This window comes from Papio anubis, chromosome 13, assembly GCF_008728515.1.
Source record: "Papio anubis isolate 15944 chromosome 13, Panubis1.0, whole genome shotgun sequence".
NCBI classification, from domain to species: Eukaryota; Metazoa; Chordata; class Mammalia; order Primates; family Cercopithecidae; genus Papio; species Papio anubis.
Window position 1 is genome coordinate 46,560,970 of NC_044988.1, and position 19,832 is coordinate 46,580,801.

Consider the following 19,832-nt stretch of genomic DNA (forward strand, 5'->3'; position numbering starts at 1 on the left):
TTTCACAGAAATATGCAGAAGTCTACAATAGTTTGAGACAAAATTTTTCAGATACCTTTATTCTAGGTCATGAGTAGGTCCTTTAAGGACATATGTCCAATAGTAGGTTAATATATCATACCATGGAATAGAAGTGATTGAAATTAGGTGAGATTCTTCATACTGTGTTGAGAAATACCCATGCCCCAGGATAGTATAGTCACTTAGTAAATTAATGTTGATTTAAATGAAAGGGGTTGAACGTTAAAAAAAAAAAAAAGATAATATAGAAGGATATGTAAATCAGACATGACTGAAACTCATGTTTAGGAAACAATTTACATCTTCACTATTATAAGTAAAGTTTCGTAAACTGGAAAGTGTTAAGAATATGTATGTTTTATCTTGTATATTTCTGGAATATTATTATTTTGAATCATTGGTTATTGTCTTAGTCTCTTCAGTTGGCTATAAAAAATACTAAAACTGAGAGGATTATGAACAATAGAAACTTGTTGTCCAAGATCCAAATGTCCAAGATCCAAGATTCAGTGTCTTGTAAGATCTCTCTTTCTGGTTCGTAGATGGTGCCTTCTTGCTGTGTCCTCACCTTGAGGTCTCTTTTAATACCACTAATCCCATTCATGAGGGCCCCACCCTCATGATCCAATCACCTTCCAAAGGCTCCACCTCATCATGCCATCACACTAGTGATCAGGTTTCAACATAATGAATTTTGTGAGGGACAAAAGTAGTCAGATCATTGGAGTTGTCAGTGCATCAAACATGTTTCTCTGAAGAATTTTGTTTTACAAGTAAAAATAAGTTCATATACTTTTTCAGTCATTTAGATTGTTTTGCTTGTCTCCAGTTTTTTCTTGAGTCCAAATCTTTGTTCATTTTCCATACATATCTGAGTAATTCTTCTTTCTCATATGCCTTGTTGAATAGTGGGAGGGGCACAAAATCCTGAATTTGGATCCCAGTTCAATCCCAGAAAGGTTTACCTCTGTGAAATTTAAGTTTTCAGAACCTCTTTTTCCTGTCTGGAAAGATAATTGTTAGTTCCACATACCTCATATTTTGAGATGGCCAGAAGCGATCATGTTGATCGTGTTTTTGAAACTATTTTGTAAATAGTAGAATGTACTTTACAAACAATAATGCTTATTATTAATAAGATCTAAATGTAAGTCAACTCCTCCATGAAATATTTGAACTTAAGAATTGGAATTAATTGCCCACACTTATGACACTTAGATTATATCCTTTATTAGGTTTATTTATGCAAATGTCTGTCTTTCCAAATGATTTTGAAATTCCTTAAGATTAGGAAGTGTGTGTTATCATTGCTATGTCCTACAACACAAGCATTGTTTATTGAAATAAATGGTAAAATTTTAATTTATATGCAATCTTGAAATCATTGTAATTTAAAATTGCTAGACTTTATTATTTTGGTAAACTGTTCCTTTATCACATAAACTGAGGACCACATGACTACTAAAATTATATTTTTCTAATTTAGGAAAAAAGCAGCCTCAGTAGATTACTTTGTATTGTCATTCCTTTTTCATGTGATTGTTGAATATTGAAAAAAGTTTATTTATTAATACAGTTTATGTGTCTACTTTTTGCCTTTTTGTGTATGTTATTTTTCTCTGTAATATTTTTTCCACAATGAATAGAATATATAGCCACGGCACTTATGATCTCAGAAGACACTGCAGTTTATTAGCATACTTAGTTCTGTCACTGTGTAGAATTTTACCTTCTTTTACCATCTGTCCTTTATTCAACAGATATATTATTGCATTTTTGAATGTATTCATCTATACCGCCTTAGAATTATCTAGAAATTAAGTACTTTAGATTTGTTTTGTCCTTGTGCTAAATGTAATTTTTATTTCATAAGTTAGAAATGATAATAAAGTATAGTGGATTATGGTTTTGGATTCTTGAAAGAATAAACTTTTCTTTTTAGGTCATTGAGTTGGAAAATCGGCTGAAATCTTTTGAGAAAAGGTCGAGAAAATTAAAAGAAGGGAATAAAAAATTAATGAAAGAAAATGATTTTCTGAAATCCCTCTTAAAACAGCAACAAGAAGATACTGAGACCAGAGAAAAAGAGCTAGAACAGATAATAAAGGGGAGTAAAGATGCAGAAAAAGAAAATACTGAACTTCAAGTAAAAATCAGTGAGCTGGAGAGAGAAGTCACTTTCCTGAAGAGACAAGTGGCAGAAGCTAATGCATTGAGAAATGAAAATGAAGAGCTGATCAACCCAATGGAGAAATCACACCAGTCAGCAGACAAAGCTAAATCCGAGACAGCTACCACGAAAGTGAGATCTGGACGATATGATTGTAAGACAACTATGACCAAGGTTAAATTTAAAGCTGCCAAGAAAAATTGCTCTGTGGGTCGTCACCACACTGTTCTCAATCACTCCATCAAGGTTATGAGCAATGTGTTTGAGAACCTCAGCAAGGACGGCTGGGAGGATGTGAGTGAAAGCAGGTAAGGCTCTTATTAACTTAGCTCTGTGGTGGGGACACTGTGCATATGTAAAGCACTAGCAAATGGAGATTGAATTTCAACTACTGTCGATTTGGTATTCAGAAAAAATACTGTCAGATCCTTTGAAATATCTTGGGAGGTCTTGTTCTGAGCTTATTGACTGAAATTTGCATGCAAAATTAGCCACAACTGCATGAGTATTTGAATAGGTGCCAGGAAACCCAAAAGAAGGCAATGCTTGATTTCTTCCAGTGATGCTATTTTCATGCAGTCATGAGGCTTGAAATTGACAGTTTGGCAGGTTGATTTAATTTGCTGGCCCTTTGCATATTCACCACTGACAGCTAAGGATTCCCAGGCAAGCCTACTAAGTCGGTTTAGTTATCTTGTGACATGCCAACCTGGGAGGAGAAACAATTTTCCCCCTTAATTTAGTTAGATAAATTTTGAATGACCCATTTCAGCTTGTTACCAGATGTCTACAAGCTGTTTAACATCCTTTAAATTAAGAACCATCTTCACTAATTATTTTATGTATGTATTATGCAAAGTCATTGTACTAACTTTAATTGAAAGGTGGTTAAAAATTAGTTCTTTAAAGTTATAGCTCTACAGATTCCTAGTCTTAAGATATGTACCCCTAGTGAACAGCAACAGAAGGATACTAAAAATCTATAATGCTTCTTTCTCTTACCCCTGGCTGTACATTCATATATGCACTTGAAACACATCAGTAAAACTGTCAGAGGCGTGTGAACCAGAGCAACTCCATCTTAAATAGGAGCTGGGTAAAATGAGGCTGAAACCTACCGGGCTGCATTTCCAGATGGTTAAGGCATTCTAAGTCACAGGATGACATAGGTCAGTACAAAACACAGGTCTTAAAGACCTTGCTGATAAAACAGGTTGTGGTAGAGGAGTCGGCCAAAACCCACCAAAACCAAGGCGGCCACAAGAGGGATCTCTGGTTGTCTTCACTACTACACTTGCACCAGTGCCATGACAGTTTACAAATACCATGGCGACATCAGCAAGTTACCCTATACGGTCTAAAAAGGGGAAGCATGAATAATACACCCCTAGTTTAGCATATCATCAAGAAACAACCATAAAAATGGGCAACCAGCACCCCTCGGGGCTACTCTGTCTATGGAGTAGCCATTCTTTTATGGCTTACTTATAAACTGAGGACCACATGACTACTAAAATTATATTTTTCTAATTTAGGAAAAATTAGGAATTTACTTTCTTAAAAAACTTGCTTACACTTTGCACTGTGGATTTGCCCTGAATTCTTTCTTGTGCGAGATCCAAGAACCCTCTCTTGGAGTCTGTATCAGGACCCCTTTCTTGTAACAAAACCACAAAGACGAATGATAGGACACCTCTTTTTTACATATAGACAGTAGGGAAGTTCAGTATTGCCATAATTGCTAACAAATTGCCCAATTTGTCATAATTTTAAAAATTCTGCCGTGTTTCATAATGACATATGTCCTTTGATTTTCCCTAGTTTTTTATTTTGTTTTGCTTTTAAATCCCTAATAGTGATTCTGTTTTAGATTTGGAATGTCTCCGGATACTTTTCCTAATCACAGACATAGAACTGAAAATTACCTTAAAATGTGGTCCCCAAACTTGTTTGCATATTAGAAGCACCTGGTGGTCTTATAAAAATTCCAAAGGTTAGGTCACACCCCAGACGAATTAAATTATAACCTTTGGAGTGGGATACAGGCCTAAGTATTTTTTCAAGTTTCCCTGTTGAATCCAATGTGCAGACAAGTTTGAAAAACACTGTTTTTAAACATCATGTACTCAAGCCCCTTGTCCTCAGGCAGTTAAAGAAACTCAGAAAACATATTTATGAAGGAAAGGCCAAAGGACCAAATCTGCATTCCCATTTCGGTGTTACCCAGGTTGTTCTTTCCTTCTCTCAATGGCAATTAGAGGTAAAAAGTTACTTCACACCCACTAAGCATTGTCTATATCTGCAAGGAAAGTCTAGTGCTAGCTACTAATTCTATCTTAACCACTTGGTACTACCACACTATTCATAATAAAGTGGTGCCGTTTACTTATGTGCAAATATGTATGTATGAATAAATAAGCAATAGTTAGGTAATTTACTAATACACACTTTTAATTTTATCATATTAGTATTACCAGAAAGAAGTCCCAATTCAGATCCCAAGAGAGGGTTCTTTGATCTCACACAAGAAAGAATTTGAGGCAAGTCCATAGAGTAGAGTGAAAGCAAATTTATTAAGAAAGTAAAGGAGTAAAAGAATGGCTACTCCATAGGCAGAGCAGTCCCCAAGGGCTGCCGGTTGCCCATTTTTATGGTTATTTCTTGACTATATGCTAAACAAGGAGTGGATTATTCATGCCTCCCCTTTTTAGACCATATAGAGTAACTTACTGACGTTGCCATGGCATAGGTAAATTGTCATGGCACTGGTGGGAGTATAGCAGCGAGGATGACCAGAGGTCACTCTGATCACTGTCTTGGTTTTGGTGGGTTTAGCCAACTTCTTTACTGAAGGCTGTTTCATCAGCATGGTCTTTATCACCTGTATCTTGTGCTGACCTCCTATCTCATCCTGTGACTTAGATTGCCTAATCTACTGGGAATGCCTCCCAGCAGAACTGAGCCTTAGTTTACCCAGCCCCTATTCAAAATGGAGTTGCTCTGTTTCAAACACCTCTGACATTAGTGCATGTGCACAAGGTCACATCTTTTGAGAGACATATCATACAATATCTCTTAAAATATAGGATTGTCATTTATGTTACTTAGCAGTAAAACTCAATTTTATACTGTGATTAGTGTTACATTTCCTGCCTGACAGAATACCTTCAAGAGTCCCTTAGGTGCAAATAATTCTCAAACGGCTAGAAATTCTTGCAGTAGAGCTTTAGGGACTTCAGAAGATTCTTTCTTTTAGATTTTTAGAGACAAAAATATAAGAGTTACTTGGATATTGAAAAAAATAGAACTTAATATGTATATATATAATTTAGTATATATAAAATACTATATTATATGATTATCACCTTATCAGTATTTATTTTCCATAGTTGAATAGTATGGACAAGAGCATGCCTTTTCAGTGATGGGTTTTATCAGGGGGAGTTGTTTGTATCTTCAAGAAGAAAAACAGAATTTCAGTATTCCAAGCAAATTAAAGAGAAGTGAAGTTTGGAGTGTTATTGAATAAAAGGGGCTTGTTGCCTTATGCTAGAAGTCAATACTATGACATTGGGTTTTTGAGAAAAGAAAAGCTTTATATTGCAAGTTGACTCACAAGGAGACAGGAGTGTCAAGCTAAAATCTGTCTTCCAGGCTGGCTTCAAAGCAGTATTTTTAGAAAGTGATGGGGGAGGGGGAATTCTGAGATTAATAGGTGATTGGTGAAAGGAAAGGGGAGATCTGCAAAGTCCTTGAGCAGTTATCTCTTCATGCTGTAAGTTGCATGTGCAATTCTGGGATCATATGAAACATGCAGTGGAATTTCAGACTGTGACATCAGCAAGCTCGTTCTGTGCAGACTCCAGTCAACCACATTGGTTCCAACTGATTTCAGCTAGTTCTTTTATCTCATAAGCAGAGGGAGTTTCATTAAGTTGTTTCTTTTTTAATCTGCCATCCTGCAAACTCAAGAATTTCTGTTTATCATTGGTTTCTTTAACTCTTTGAGGCATGGTTTCAGAAGCAGAGAAATAAGAATGTGTTGAGTAGATTATAAAGGGTTGCAAAATATGCCATGCCAAAATAAGCAATTTGGGCATAAGGATTATTTCAAACTGAAGCCAGTTCGGAAAAAGCAGTTACAAGAAAAGCTCTCTTATCTCCCGCTAAAAGCAGTACATACATTTACAAAGGTATTCATTCTCCCCTCTCTGCCAAAAAAGGATAAAAGCTAATCACTGGATACAACTTGAATCCCTAATGAGCCTGGAGGTAGCTCCAGAGGAAGCTACGTAACACATTTTACCAACTAGCCTTCATCTACCATTAGTTTTCCACATATTTGCCTTCCTACAATTTGCTGCCCCTTGGGACGCAAGTCCTTTCCTTTCCGTTATCACTTATTTAAATAGTTGTTGTTCTTTGCTGAAGATGCTATATAAACTGGAGTTCTAAGCCACCTCTTTGAGCTACTCACTTCCAGGTGGTCCCACGTATTTATTATATGTGTGATACACATGTTAATTAACTTACTTGTTTTTCCCTTGTTAATCTGTCTTTTGTTACAGGGGTCTCAAACGAGAACTTAGGTAGAAGGAAAATCATTTTTTTCCATCCCTACAGTTATACTTTCTACTTCTATTTTCTCTTATCATTAAGTTATTTCTTTAATTGCCTGGTCACATTTCCCAAACACAACATAAACTTCCTTGATTCTGTGTGTTTAGCCTATCTGACTTCAGTCTCTCCCTACTAGTGCATTTTATTCTCATTCAAAATTATTTTACAAGAAACTGATGCTCTTTGACTTTTCTTTTTGCTTCAGGAATATGGCATTTTGATCCTTAAAGTTTTCAACCTCAGTCTTAAAGCCCTTTCCATCTTCTCCCATTTTATGAAGCAGTATATTCACTCACATTACCACCCTTTGTAAAAAGATGGTAACAACTGATGGCGTTCAGGACATACTCCTCCCAAAATATAGTTGAAGGAATTTGAAAAATGGCAGGTGCGAGAATGACTCTGTGACCTTCTCCCCTAAAACAGATTATAAGATCCTCATATGAGAGGTGGCTTCCTTATACCAGAGGAAAGGAACGTCCTTATCTCAAAAGACAGAGGAACACCAAGATGAATCTGAATGAACAGCCATGCTAAGTGTCCCCCAGTTTACTATGCTTAGCTCATACTCTTTTGTCTTACCACATTTTCCCGTGACTTTCTGTTTTTCATCAAACCTTACATGTAACCATTGTTTTGGGTCCTCATTTCCTTATGAAGGCTCCCTTGTCATGTAAAACTTACATTAAATAAATTTGCTTGCTTTTCTTTTGCTAATCTGCATTTTTTACAGTGTCTCAGCCAAGAACATAAGTTGGATAAAAGAAACATATTTTTTCTCCCCAACACAACCCTACCTTTATTTATTTATTTATTTAGAGGTAGAGTCTTGCCCCATCACCCAGGCTGGAGTGCAATGGCTCAGTCTCAGCTCACTGCAATCTCCACCTCCCGGGTTCAAGCAATTCTCCTGCCTCAGCCTCCCGAGTAGCTGGTATTACAAGTGCGCACCACAATGCCTGGCTAATTTTTTGTATCTTCAGTAGAGATGAGGTTTCACCATGTTGGCCAGGCTGGTCTTGAACTCCTGACCTCGTGATCTGCCTGCCTTGGCCTCCCAAAATGCTGGGATTACAGGCGTGAGCCACTGTGCCCGGCCAACTCTACCATTATTTAGAGTATATCCTAGGGATTAGGAACATGGGATCTGTTACCAAACTGCTTTTGTTCAAATCCTCTCATCCTCTAGCTGTGTGACCATAGGCATGCTATTTGACCTGTCTATGCCTCAATTTCATTATCCATAAAATAGGCATAGTGATAGGATCATATTCATAGATACGTTGTGAGAAAGAAATAGGATACAACATTAAAATAGCACCTAAAACATGTTCAGTACTGTATGTTTATTATTATTACAAGGAATCATTTTCTTTGGCTATCTGAAACACCCCTTACCCCATCCTCAGGATATTTGTATGTATATGCGAAATGTATATGTTAATTCATTCATTTCCAATTGTGGTTAAGAATATGAAAAATTCTGCAATCAAACAGTATAGTCTCACATTGAACAAAGAATTATTTTTCAAATTGTGAATACAGGTCTTTTTTAGGCCTGCATTTTGTTCCTGTTTATAGATTCCACACACAAAGGTTCCATGAACATCTCTTCATAAACTTGTTTCAACTAAAATTATCTGTCTTTCAAGCTGATTTTAATTGTACCCAGATTTTTTTCCATGGAGTTAGTAGAACTATTAGTTTTATGATTGCAAAGATTTTTAATCTTGGAAATTTTTATACTGCTATTTTTTAATGACCTGTACATTCATTTGGTCCTCATCGAAGTCCTGATTCTGCTGTGTTCTCCACTACATTGATCAAAAATAGGTTTGTCTATACTTTCTCAAAATAGCAATCTTGCTTTAGGTTCGTAGCATTTGATTCCTAGGTTACTGTAGATCTAGATTCCATAGAACTTTGCATATTGTTAGTCTCTTGACACTGCATCTTAGGATAAAGTAGTGGAGTTCCTTTCATGTTGTTAAGTTTTTGATGGAGGACTAGACTATATACATAGCAGACTGTGAAGAAGAAGTGAACAAATACATTTCTTGAATCATTAAACAATATGCATTGTCTGACTACCTAATATAGTATGGTACATTAAAGCAAAATCCATATAGAGATTTTTTTTTTTTTTTTAATGACATGGAGTCATGCTCTGTTTCCCAGGCTGGAGTGCTGTGGCACAATCATGGCTCACTGCATCCTCGACTTCCTGGGCTCAAGCTACCTTCTACCTCAGTCTCCTTAGGAGCTGAGACTACAGGCATGTGCTACCATGCCTGGCTAATTTTTCAAATTTTTTGTAGAGATGAGGTCTTGCTACATTGCCCAGGCTAGTTTTGAACTTCTGGTCTCAAGTGATCCTCCTGCCTTGACCTTAGAAAGTATTTGGATTACAGGTGCAAGCCACCGTGCTTGGCCTAGATTCGAGGTTTAATGAAACAATGAAAATTTTTAAAGTATTACAAGAAATTACAAGATTACTTTGTTTATAACTTTGGAGCATCTCTAGGAAGTATGCTTAAGCAAGAGATGAAAATACAGAGCCAGATATGAAAAAATGTTAATAGAACTTTAAACATCTGTATAATAACAGATATATAAAAAGAGTTAAAAGTCAAATGACTAACCAGGAAAAGGTATTTACAACACATAAAGAAGGTAAAGGACTAATATCCAGAAGATTTTAAGATCACTTACAAATTGTCATATAAAAAGACATATCAATAGAAAATGGGCAGTGCTATGGACAGGAAATATTAATGGTTTGAGGAGATGACTCAGTGAACCAAAGATTATGAATATGTTTGTAGCAGACAGACATGGTATATGGAATCCCTGACAAGCATGACAAGAACCACATGTAGACACCTAAGGCTATGCGATTTCTGTTGACAGCTGTTTTCTATTTAAAAAGCTAGTACTACTGGGAAGAGGCTGCGGCAGTGGTGGATATTTTATTTCCACAAATCCCCCATCAAAATAAACAAAACAAATAGGAAGGCATAGCCAAAATCTCAAGGATAGCATCTATAATAGAATTGATGACAAACCCAACAGGTCGGGACAGCCATCAGCAGCTGTATGACTTGCATCGTATCAAGAGAGAGAAAATTGGTGTCCTGAGAAAAGAAAAATGTAGTTCTTCTATGATCTGTATATACCACAAGACCAGAACTTCCCTGATGAACTAAGTCCCACCTGGAGAGGATGACACTGTGAAAATAAACTGAGTTATAGGGACAGTAGCCCCCTCTGTTGGTTAATTTTATGTGTCAACTTGTTATGTGTTTTTGGATGAGGTTAACATTTAAATCAGTGAGCTTCGGATAAAGCACATTGTCCTCCAGAATGGAGATGAACCTCATTTAGTCTATTGAAGGCCTGAATATAATACAAAGAATGGCCTCTGTGAGCAAGAGGGAATTCTCCAGAAAACTGCCTTCAGATTTAACCTGCACCATCAGTTCTCTTGGGTCTCTAGCCTGCCAGACTTCACACTAGAATTAGAAAATTTACTTTCCTGGGTTTCCACCTGCTGGCATTTGGACTGAAGCTATACCATTAGTTCTCCTGAGTTTCTAGCCTACTGGACCATACTGTAGATTTGGACTTCCCAGCCTCCACAATCATGTGAACCAATTCCTAAAAATACATACATACATGCATACATCCTGTTGGTTCTGTTTCTCCAGAAAATCACTGACTAATCCACCTCTCTACCTCCCACTCCCACTCCAAAGAAAGTAGTGAAGGTTGAGATCAATGTTGAGGGAGTGCATCAAAGGAGGCATTTTTCAGTATATCAAAAACTTGGAAAGAAAAGTTGGAAGATTGGTGGCAGGGAGGTCTGTGGGGAGGTTGGCAGAAGATTGGTGGCACGGAGGTGAAGGGGGAGGTCGGCGGATGGACCTTTTGGAAGAGATACACACAAAGCCCATTCTGTGAACAAAATGACCCATGGTATGGATCTTGCCTATTTCACAGCTATCTGAGGGCTTGCTTAATGGGCTCATGAACAAAGTGGCTATGGCAACAGGTATAGCTTCTACACCACACAGGTGTCCTGCCACTAATTTTCCAATTTTTCCTTCCAAACTTTTGAACAAAATTGACTTTCCTTCACCAAAACTTATCTGGCAACTGGGCTACTGGCACTGTTGAATCAGCCTGTTGACAGAAGAGGCCAGTTCAAAATCCCAAACAAAGCTTCATTCTCCTGAGGAAACCAACTAGTCTCTTAGTGTCAGGTTGATTACAGTAGGCCTCTTCCATCATGGAGGAGGCATCAATTTCTTTTTTACAATAGTTCAAATATTTTAGGTATGGATTTGTCTATTGTATTTTTACCAATATCACCATTCTTAGATTTACAAAATGACTTATATATCCCTATGATATTGTAGAAAATTGCCTCCTTGGATGCATTTGCTCAACCTTGATCTCAACCTTGTGGGTAGGACTGGGAGGTAGGGAGGTGGCCTCGTCATGGTTTTCCGAGAGAAACAGACTGAAAGACACATTTTCTTTTCAGTTTAAGACAGAGTCTCGCTCTGTTGCCCAGACTGGAGTGCAGTGGTGTGATCTTGGCTCACTGCAACCTCTGCTTCCCGGGTTCAAGCGATTCTTGTGCTTCAGCCTCCCAAGTTGCTGGGACTAGAGGTGTATGCCACCACACCCGGCTGATTTTTGTATTTTTAATAGAGATGGGGTTTCACTATTTTGGCCAGACTGGTCATAAACTCCTGACCTCAGGTGATTCACCCGCCTTGGCCTTGCAAAGTGCTGGAATTACAGGTATGAGCCACCAAGCCCAGCTAAAAGACACATTTTATGGCAAGGGATGTATGACAATGCTCTGTGTCTTCGAATTCACTGGTATTACCATATTTTTCATTATTCAAAGGCAACTGGCTGTATAGGACAGTAGATGATCAGTAGGCTCCATTATGGCACCAGCTAGTAGACAATATTGAAGTTAGGATATATGCCTTAAACTGACAGTTTATTATTTTATCTCCAAGAATGCATAGTTCCAGGAATAAAGTATTTACGTTGGAGTGGCCTCTGTAATTATTTAACCAAATAACCCACTGGAGGAATTTTTGCTTCTCATTAGTATGACCTTGGGCTAGGGGATTTGAGAGTCCTGATGCCCAAGATAGGAAAGTTCTCTGAGGGAACACAATTATGGTCTATAGAGGTAGAAGCTGAGATTGTACCCTGGCCATTTTGGATTCTCCATACTGAAATAAAAACTGTCAAAAGGAGCTATGGTATTAGCCAGAGCAATTATCCCAATTATTGAGGTAAAATTAGGAGGACCATGTTTGGAAACCAGAGAATTCATTATATACCTGTTAGTTCCCCTTTACCTAGTAGTCCTCTGTATTTGCTGTCCTTGACAGTGAAATTTTAAAAAGTTGTATACAATCCTTGTTTCAAATTCCATTCATCCCTTCATCATCCCTCTGAAACAAATTTTTTTTTTTTTTGGAGACAGTCTTGCTCTGTCTCCCAGGCTGGAGTACAGTGGTGTGACCTTGGCTCACTGCAGCCTCTGCCTCCTGGGCTCAAATGATTCTCCTACCTCAGCCTCCCGAGTAGCTGGGACTACAGGTTTGCGCCACCACCCCCAGCTAATTTTTGTATTTTTAGTAGAAATAGGGTTTAACCATGTTAGCCAGGCTGGTCTTGAACTCCTGACCTCACGCAGTCTGCCCACCTCGGCCTCCCAAAGTGCTGGGATTACAGGCGCAAGCCACTGCGCCCAGCCTAAAACAATTATTTTGAGGGTCACTACCACTTTGCCAAATTCAAAGGTGGATTCTCAGTCCCCACCTTACTTGACTTCTCAGCAGCATTTGACACAGTTGATTTATACCTCTTGTTATTATAGTTTGCCATACCATACTCTTTATTTTCTTCTTCTTACTGATATTTAACCTCAGTGTCATTTGTTAGTTTTGTGGCATTCCCCCTCATTCCCTCATATTGTCTTCAGTCATTGGACATTTTGTGTTGCTGTAACAACACAAAAAAAATACCACAGACTGGGCAACTTATAATGAAAGGAAATTTATTTCTTACAGTTCCGGAAGCTGAGAAGTCCAAGGTTGAGAGCACCACATTTGATGAGGGTCTTCTAGCTGTGTTATCATGGCTGAACGTGGAAGGACAAGGAGCCTGATAGAGCAAGAGGGGACCAAATTTGCTTTTATAACAAGCCTATTCTTATAACAAACTCACTCCCATGATAACATTAAATCATTCATGAGGCCTTATGATCTAATCACCTCTTATTAGATTCCACCTCCCAACACTGTTGCGTTGAGGATTATGTTTCCAAGATGTGAACTTTGGAGGACACGTTAAAACCTACACTCATTGTTTTGTGATATCATAGTATTTATTAACATCATTGTTACCACCTATATTCCAGGCACCCCAAAATGTATGTATCCATTCTAGACCTCACTTCTGAATTTTATCTTATTATTACTATTTTTATGTTTTGAAATGGAGTTTTGCTCTTGTTGCCCTGGCTGGAGTGCAATGTTGCAATCTCAGCTCACTGCAGCCTCTGCCCCCTGGGTTCAAGCGATTCTCCAGAGTAGCTGGGATTACAGGCATGCGCCACCATGCCCGGCTAATTTTGTATTTTTAGTAGAGATGGGATTTCTCCATGTTGGTCAGGCTCTGAATTTTAGACATGTGAAGTTAACTGTCAACTTACCATCATACTTGGATATCAAATAGCCTCATACAAACTCCTGGGCTTTATCCCACCAAGCCTATTTCATCTGCTGTCTTCCTCTTTCTCACTAATGATAATTCTATCTTTACAGTTGCACTGACCAAAAGCTTGATACCATCTTTGATTCCGGTCTTTCTGTCAGTCATTACATCTACTCTATCAGGAAATCTTGGTGGATTTCTTTAGAAAAATATCCAGAAGTTGACCATTTCTTATCAGTTTGGTTGTCATCACTCTTTTATCTATCATCAGTTGCCTGGAATATGAAAAGAACTTTCCTAACCACCCTCTCTGCTTTCAACCTTGTCTTTAGTCCACATTTACTGTGTTCTACCCACAGTGGGCTGATTGTTGCTCCCTGAAAGCAGGAACTTCTACCTTAGGGATTTGAGTTTGATGGTGTCTTCTGCCTGGAATGTATTTAGCCATATATCTAAAACAACCAACTCCCTCTCCTCTAAGTTTTTGCTTCAGTATTACTAATGATCAATCTATTTCAGATTTCACCCTGCTGCCATTTTACCTCCCATAATTTGGATTCCTTCCTCTTGCTCATTTTTTCCCCAGTCGCACTTAATAATTTATAACATACTATATCATATTTCAGATTTATTGTGCTTATTGTTTTCTTCGTGGATAGACTGGAAACTTATTTGTAGAATTTGTTCATCAATTCTTTCACATGCATAGGGTATAGTAGCCATTCAATAAATGTTTTTTTGAATAATGAATGAATAAAGAATTATAAAGAGAAGGAAGCACTCTGCCCCATCACTAAGAGACACGCCTCCCTGCTGCTGCCCCTGCCTACCCCCCAACAAGGGCTCTCCAATCAAATCTAAATAGTTTGTTTTGAGAGTGTCTTATTATGAAATATACTGCTTTTTATGACACCTTTCATACCATTTTGGGCATTACATATTGAATTTCTGCTAAGTTTTGGCCAAACAAAAAAGAGGAATAGAACACAAAAAGAGGTAAACAATTATAGTAGAACATAAGCAAATTATAGTATTCTGATTCAGAAATAATGAATTCTAGGATATTGAAATAACTTGTAGATTTGATCAATTGCTATTGGTATTTTGAAGGAGAACCCAAGTGGTATGAGAATATGGAAAACAGAAAAGTGTAGTTGTGATATTAAAAACACAAGGATAATTCTACAGTTGATGTTTTTGAAATAAATCCTAAATAAGGTTCTAGGACATTATCAAAGAATACTTTATGAATATTTCTTAAAAGAAATAGTGATTTCTCAAAGCCAGTATCGGTTCTTCAAGGGAAATTCTTATCAGACTAACCAATAACCTTTTAAAATAGAATTACACTAAATACAGAACATCTAAATTCCATTGAAGCATGTTTATCAAATTGTGATTAACATGATGTTGAAAGGGATGTAAAATATGTTACACAATAGAATCAAAATCCCCAAAGATCTCAATAGACCGGGAATATATTTACACAAATACCTACAGGATAGTTTACTTGGCTGTAAAATACCAGTTGCACTGTACGATGGGAGAAATATGTGGCTTTGATAGTTGTCTGGGTGATTTTGTTAAATCTTATTTGAAATACTTTAGGTGGTTTTGTTAAATCTTAGTTGAGTCTGTAGCATGATGTACATGCTAAAGAAGCTTACACACTTTTAGTCTGCATCTACCAAGAGTGTTACTCAGTATCTCTCATAGTGTCCCAGGAATATGAAACTGAATTCTGGACATGATGCTCCATCATGATGAGCTGAAACACGTTCAAGGGTGACCAGGGAGGCCAGGCGTGGTGGCTCATGCCTATAATTCCAGCACTTTGGGAGGCTGAGGCAGGTGGATTACCTGAGATCAGGAGTTCGAGACCAGCCTGACCAACACGGTGAAACCCCATCTCTACTAAAGATACAAAAAATTAGCCGGACATGGTGGCGGGTACCTATAATCCCAGCTACTCGGGAGGCTGAGGCAGGAGAATCGCTTGAACCCGGGAGGCGGAGGTTGCAGTGAGCCAAGATCGTGCCACTGCACTCCAGCCTGGGTACAACAGAGTGAGACTCTATCTCAAAAAAAAAAAAAAAAAAAAAAAGATTGACCAGGGAGATAAGGCATCTCAAAAATATATATGTTAGGAACATTTGAACAAGCTAGGGATGTTATTCTTCATGGTATCTCAAGCAGCATATAACAATGTCTAAATAGTTAAAAGCTCATCTATGCGGGAAAGGGACTTACTTATATGTTCCACACAATCTCAACACTTCCTGTCTCCTACCCTTGTAGATTTTTGTTTATTTTTTTCTCTTTAACACATCACTATTAACATACTATGTATTTTACTCCTTATTCTTGTTTCCTGTCCCTCTACCCTTACCAGGATAAAGGTTACATGAGGGAAGGGATTTTTTTTCTACTTTGTTCACTACTACCTTAGCCTTTATGCCAACAAAATTGCCTGGGCCTGGCTGGGTGCAGTGGCTCACGCCTGTAATCCCAGCACTTTGGGAAGCTGAAGTGGGCGGATCACGAGGTCAGGAGATTGAGAGCATCCTGGCTAGCACAGTGAAACCCCGTCTCTACTAAAAAATTAGCCCGGCGTGGTGGCGGGCGCCTGTAATTCCAGCTACTGGGGAGGCCGTGGCTGGAGAATGGCGTGAACCCAGGAGGCCGAGGTTGCAGTGAGCTGAAATCACGCCACTGCACTCCAGCCTGGGTGACACAGCGAGATTCTGTCTTTAAAAAAAAAAAAAAGTGCCTGGGCCCATAGTTGGTGCTTAAGAAGTATTTTATTGAATGATAAATAGCCATAAGGGATGGAACTAGAATCAGTGGGTGAAAGCTTCAGCGAGTCAAATTTTGTTTCAGGTGAAGGAAAAACTTTGTTAGAAATATTAAACTTTTCTGGCCATGTTGGGAAAGTAATGCATGCTCCAACCTTGGAAGTGTTATAGCAAATGCTTCCTGAGTTAACACTTGGTAGAAGTACTATAGAAATGATGTTGGTAGGGATTTGAAATTAGATAATCTGTTTTCTTGATGGAATTCTTTAATTTTGCACAATATATTTAGACTGATTTTCCCTTTTACATTGAGAACCAGTAAATGCCCACATTAAACTTGCAGCTTTATATACAGTCTATCCTAAAATATTATTTGGTCTTGAACTTAAGACAAGCACATGTAACAACTTTTATTCTTGGGTTTTATGTCCCTACTTTTTTCTGAAAAGCAGTGATTCTGAAGCACAGACCTCTCAAACTTTGGGAACAATTATTGTAGAAACATCCCAGAAAATAAGTCCTACAGAAGATGGAAAAGACCAGAAAGAAAGTGATCCAACAGAAGACAGCCAAACAAAAGGAAAAGAAATAGTACAGACATATTTAAATATAGATGGCAAGACCCCAACGGTAAATGACACAATTTTGCTTAATTGTATGCTATGTTTTAAATTTTATCTTATGCTTTATAACTTAAGTAAATAAAAGTTACTATTGATTTAATTTGAATTCTTAAAAGTTAAATCTTCTTTGAAGTATACAGTGAAAATATTCACTTTTAAATAATTTTCAGGTACTTGTTTGTTAGCTTTTTCATAGACAAAAATGAAAATAAATACTATTATTATAATTCTTAAGATATTTATATCTCAGCAAAAAAGTGGTTAATAAGCTCATTATTGTTTTCAGGTATATTGAAATATTCCAAGTGAGGAAACTTCTTTTTGTATATTAGTCTTTGCAATGATAAAGTCATTTAGTCTGATTAAATCTTTAAATTACTTATTTTAGCTAACTTCTCAATGTATTTTAAATTTTGAAAAATTGAAGTTCTAATACAACTTTTTCAGTAATTCCTACTACTGATACAACATGACACCAAATGTTTACCTATTTAGCATAAATCAGTGAAAAATTAAGGAAAGTTCATTTTTATTTTGTTATAAAAATTAGGTTGTCTTTGAATTAACCTATAAGATTCTTTTAAAACATAATTCAAAAACATTTATTTTTTGAGCTCTTGCCAGCACTTTGGAGGAAAGGTCTTCTTTAGTTACTACCAGAATGAAGTACAGACCAAGAATATATGCTGAATGCCTGCTGATTGATTGATAAATAGATTTTATAGAAATTTTTGCTGCTCTTCATTGACACTTGATAGGTTAATCTTTCTCATTTCAGCTACTTTTTTGTGTATGTTGAGGTATATCGTTGTGAGTTTAAGTTTCTGTGATTACTAATACGATGTTCAGTACTTTCTCATGGTTATTGGCCATTTGGAATTCTTTAGTAAATTGCGTCTTCAAGTCTCTGCCCATTTTCCAAATCAGTTATCTGTATTTTTCTTACTGGCTTAGAAATTTTTGTGTATGCTATATATAGCCTTTTGTTAGTTATGTATTGTAGATATCTTTTCCTACTCCATGGTGTGCCTTTTTACTCTTCTTTCTGGAGTCTTCTGAAGAATATAGCATCTCAATTCTAAAGTGGCCAAACTTACTAATTTTTTGTTTATGAATAGCACATTTTGTGTTCTGTATAATGCATTGCTTACTGTAACATAGATATATCCTATATGACCTTTCATGTTATCTTTTCCTATATTTTTCTGTTTTGATTTTCACATCAATGTCTAGTGTTGATTTTTTTCATGTGATGTAAGATAGGGATTAATTTTACCAATTTTTCCCCAATGTTTGTCATGAACTTTTTCCTTGCTTTTTTCAAAGGTGCCACCTTTATTGTAAATCAAATGTACATAAACATAGGGATATTTATCTAGGCTTTTTCTTCTATTCCTTCAGTAAATGTGTCAGTATCATGCTGTCTTAGTTTCATTTTAGTAGTCTTGATTGCTTGTTGAACAAGTTTCCTACCTTCTTGTTCATCAAGAGTCTCTTCTTGGTCCTTTACTCTTCAAAATGAATTTAAAATCAGCTTAAGTTCTACAAAAACTTTTTTTGAGATTTTGATAGTGACTCTATTAACCAAAATTAATATAAAACAAGAAGAAGATGCTGAAAGGTGGAGAGAAGGCAGCAGACCAGCTAGGTACCTCATCACTCAAGGAACAACATGGTGGTGAGTTCTCTGGGTTTTCATTTTGCTTCATGTGTCCTGGCCTGGATACTTGAAATCCCCAACCTAGAAACCCCAGTAGGTCAGACAATACATGCCCCGGATAAAACCCTTCTTTTAGCCAAGTCACCTGGAAAAGGCCAGCCTAGCAAGACAGAGAAGCTTACACAGTTAAGTGTCCTACTCCAGGCAAACACCACAGAAAAAATTGCAACCCTGTTTCCAGCCCCATCTGTAAAGACCTAATGGGAATTTAGATTCCCACTCTTACCTGGCAATAAGTAGATACTCTTCACCTCTCCTCCTCCTATCAGAGTGATGCCAGAGAAGACCAAGTGTGGAGCTAGTGATAATGACCTCCTCCTGGGATCCCCAACCCCTGGGCTGCAGACTGGTACCTGTTGTGGCCTGCTAGGAAATGACTCACACAGCAGAAGGTGAGAGGTGGGTGAGCCATTGTTACGGCCTGAGCTCTGCCTCCCGTTAGATCAGCGGAGGCATTAGACTCTCACATGAGCATGAACCCTATTGTAATCTGTGCATGCAAGGGATCTAGGTTGCTGCTCCTTGTGATAATCTAATGCCTGATGATCTGAGGTAGAACAATTTCATCCCGAAACCATCTCCACCTCCCCAACCCCCTCCACCCCCCATCCATGCAAAAATGTTTTTCCACAAAACTGATTTTTGGTGCCAAAAAGGTTAAGAACCGCTGGCTCCCTCCTTTCCATGTCACTGGATATCACATAGGGAACCTGGATATCCATCTCCATTCAGCATGAAATGCCTTTCGCTTCTGAGCAAGATAATTTCAGAGGCCAAGTGCAGAGATGGGGAATTTAATTACCACTCACACCTAACAAGCCCCAACCCCCTCCCCATGATGTCAGTGGAAGCCTAGTGGGGAACATTAACGAGGTCCCCCTCCATTTTCCAGCCATGATGGTATCAGCAGATGCCTATTGGGTAGCCTGAAGTTCTGCCTCCACCAAGCAGTAATGAGGTGGCCCTCCCCAACCAGTTTGTCAACTAAGACTGCCACTTCCAACTGGCAGTAATTAGATGGTGTGCTCCTTGCCCCATCAGTGTGGTGTCAGATGAGGCCTTTTCAAATAAGATTCAAGTAAGATACAGAACCTTGAAATATAATAGCCAAAACGTCCAGGATACAGTTGAAA

General features: G+C 37.7%; 1 protein-coding gene across 2 annotated transcripts in view; it reads left to right on the forward strand.

The window, feature by feature from the left end:
- Positions 1-19,832, forward strand: part of CNTLN (centlein) — a 361,398-nt gene that overhangs the window by 245,877 nt on the left and 95,689 nt on the right. Inside the window, exons 15-16 of one of the 2 annotated variants that reach the window (XM_031654268.1) lie at positions 1,964-2,499; positions 16,806-16,986. In XM_031654268.1, the coding sequence (XP_031510128.1) occupies positions 1,964-2,499; positions 16,806-16,986 (717 nt within the window). The remainder of the gene's footprint in view (positions 1-1,963; positions 2,500-16,805; positions 16,987-19,832) is intronic. The other variant, XM_031654269.1, reaches the window with a different exon arrangement.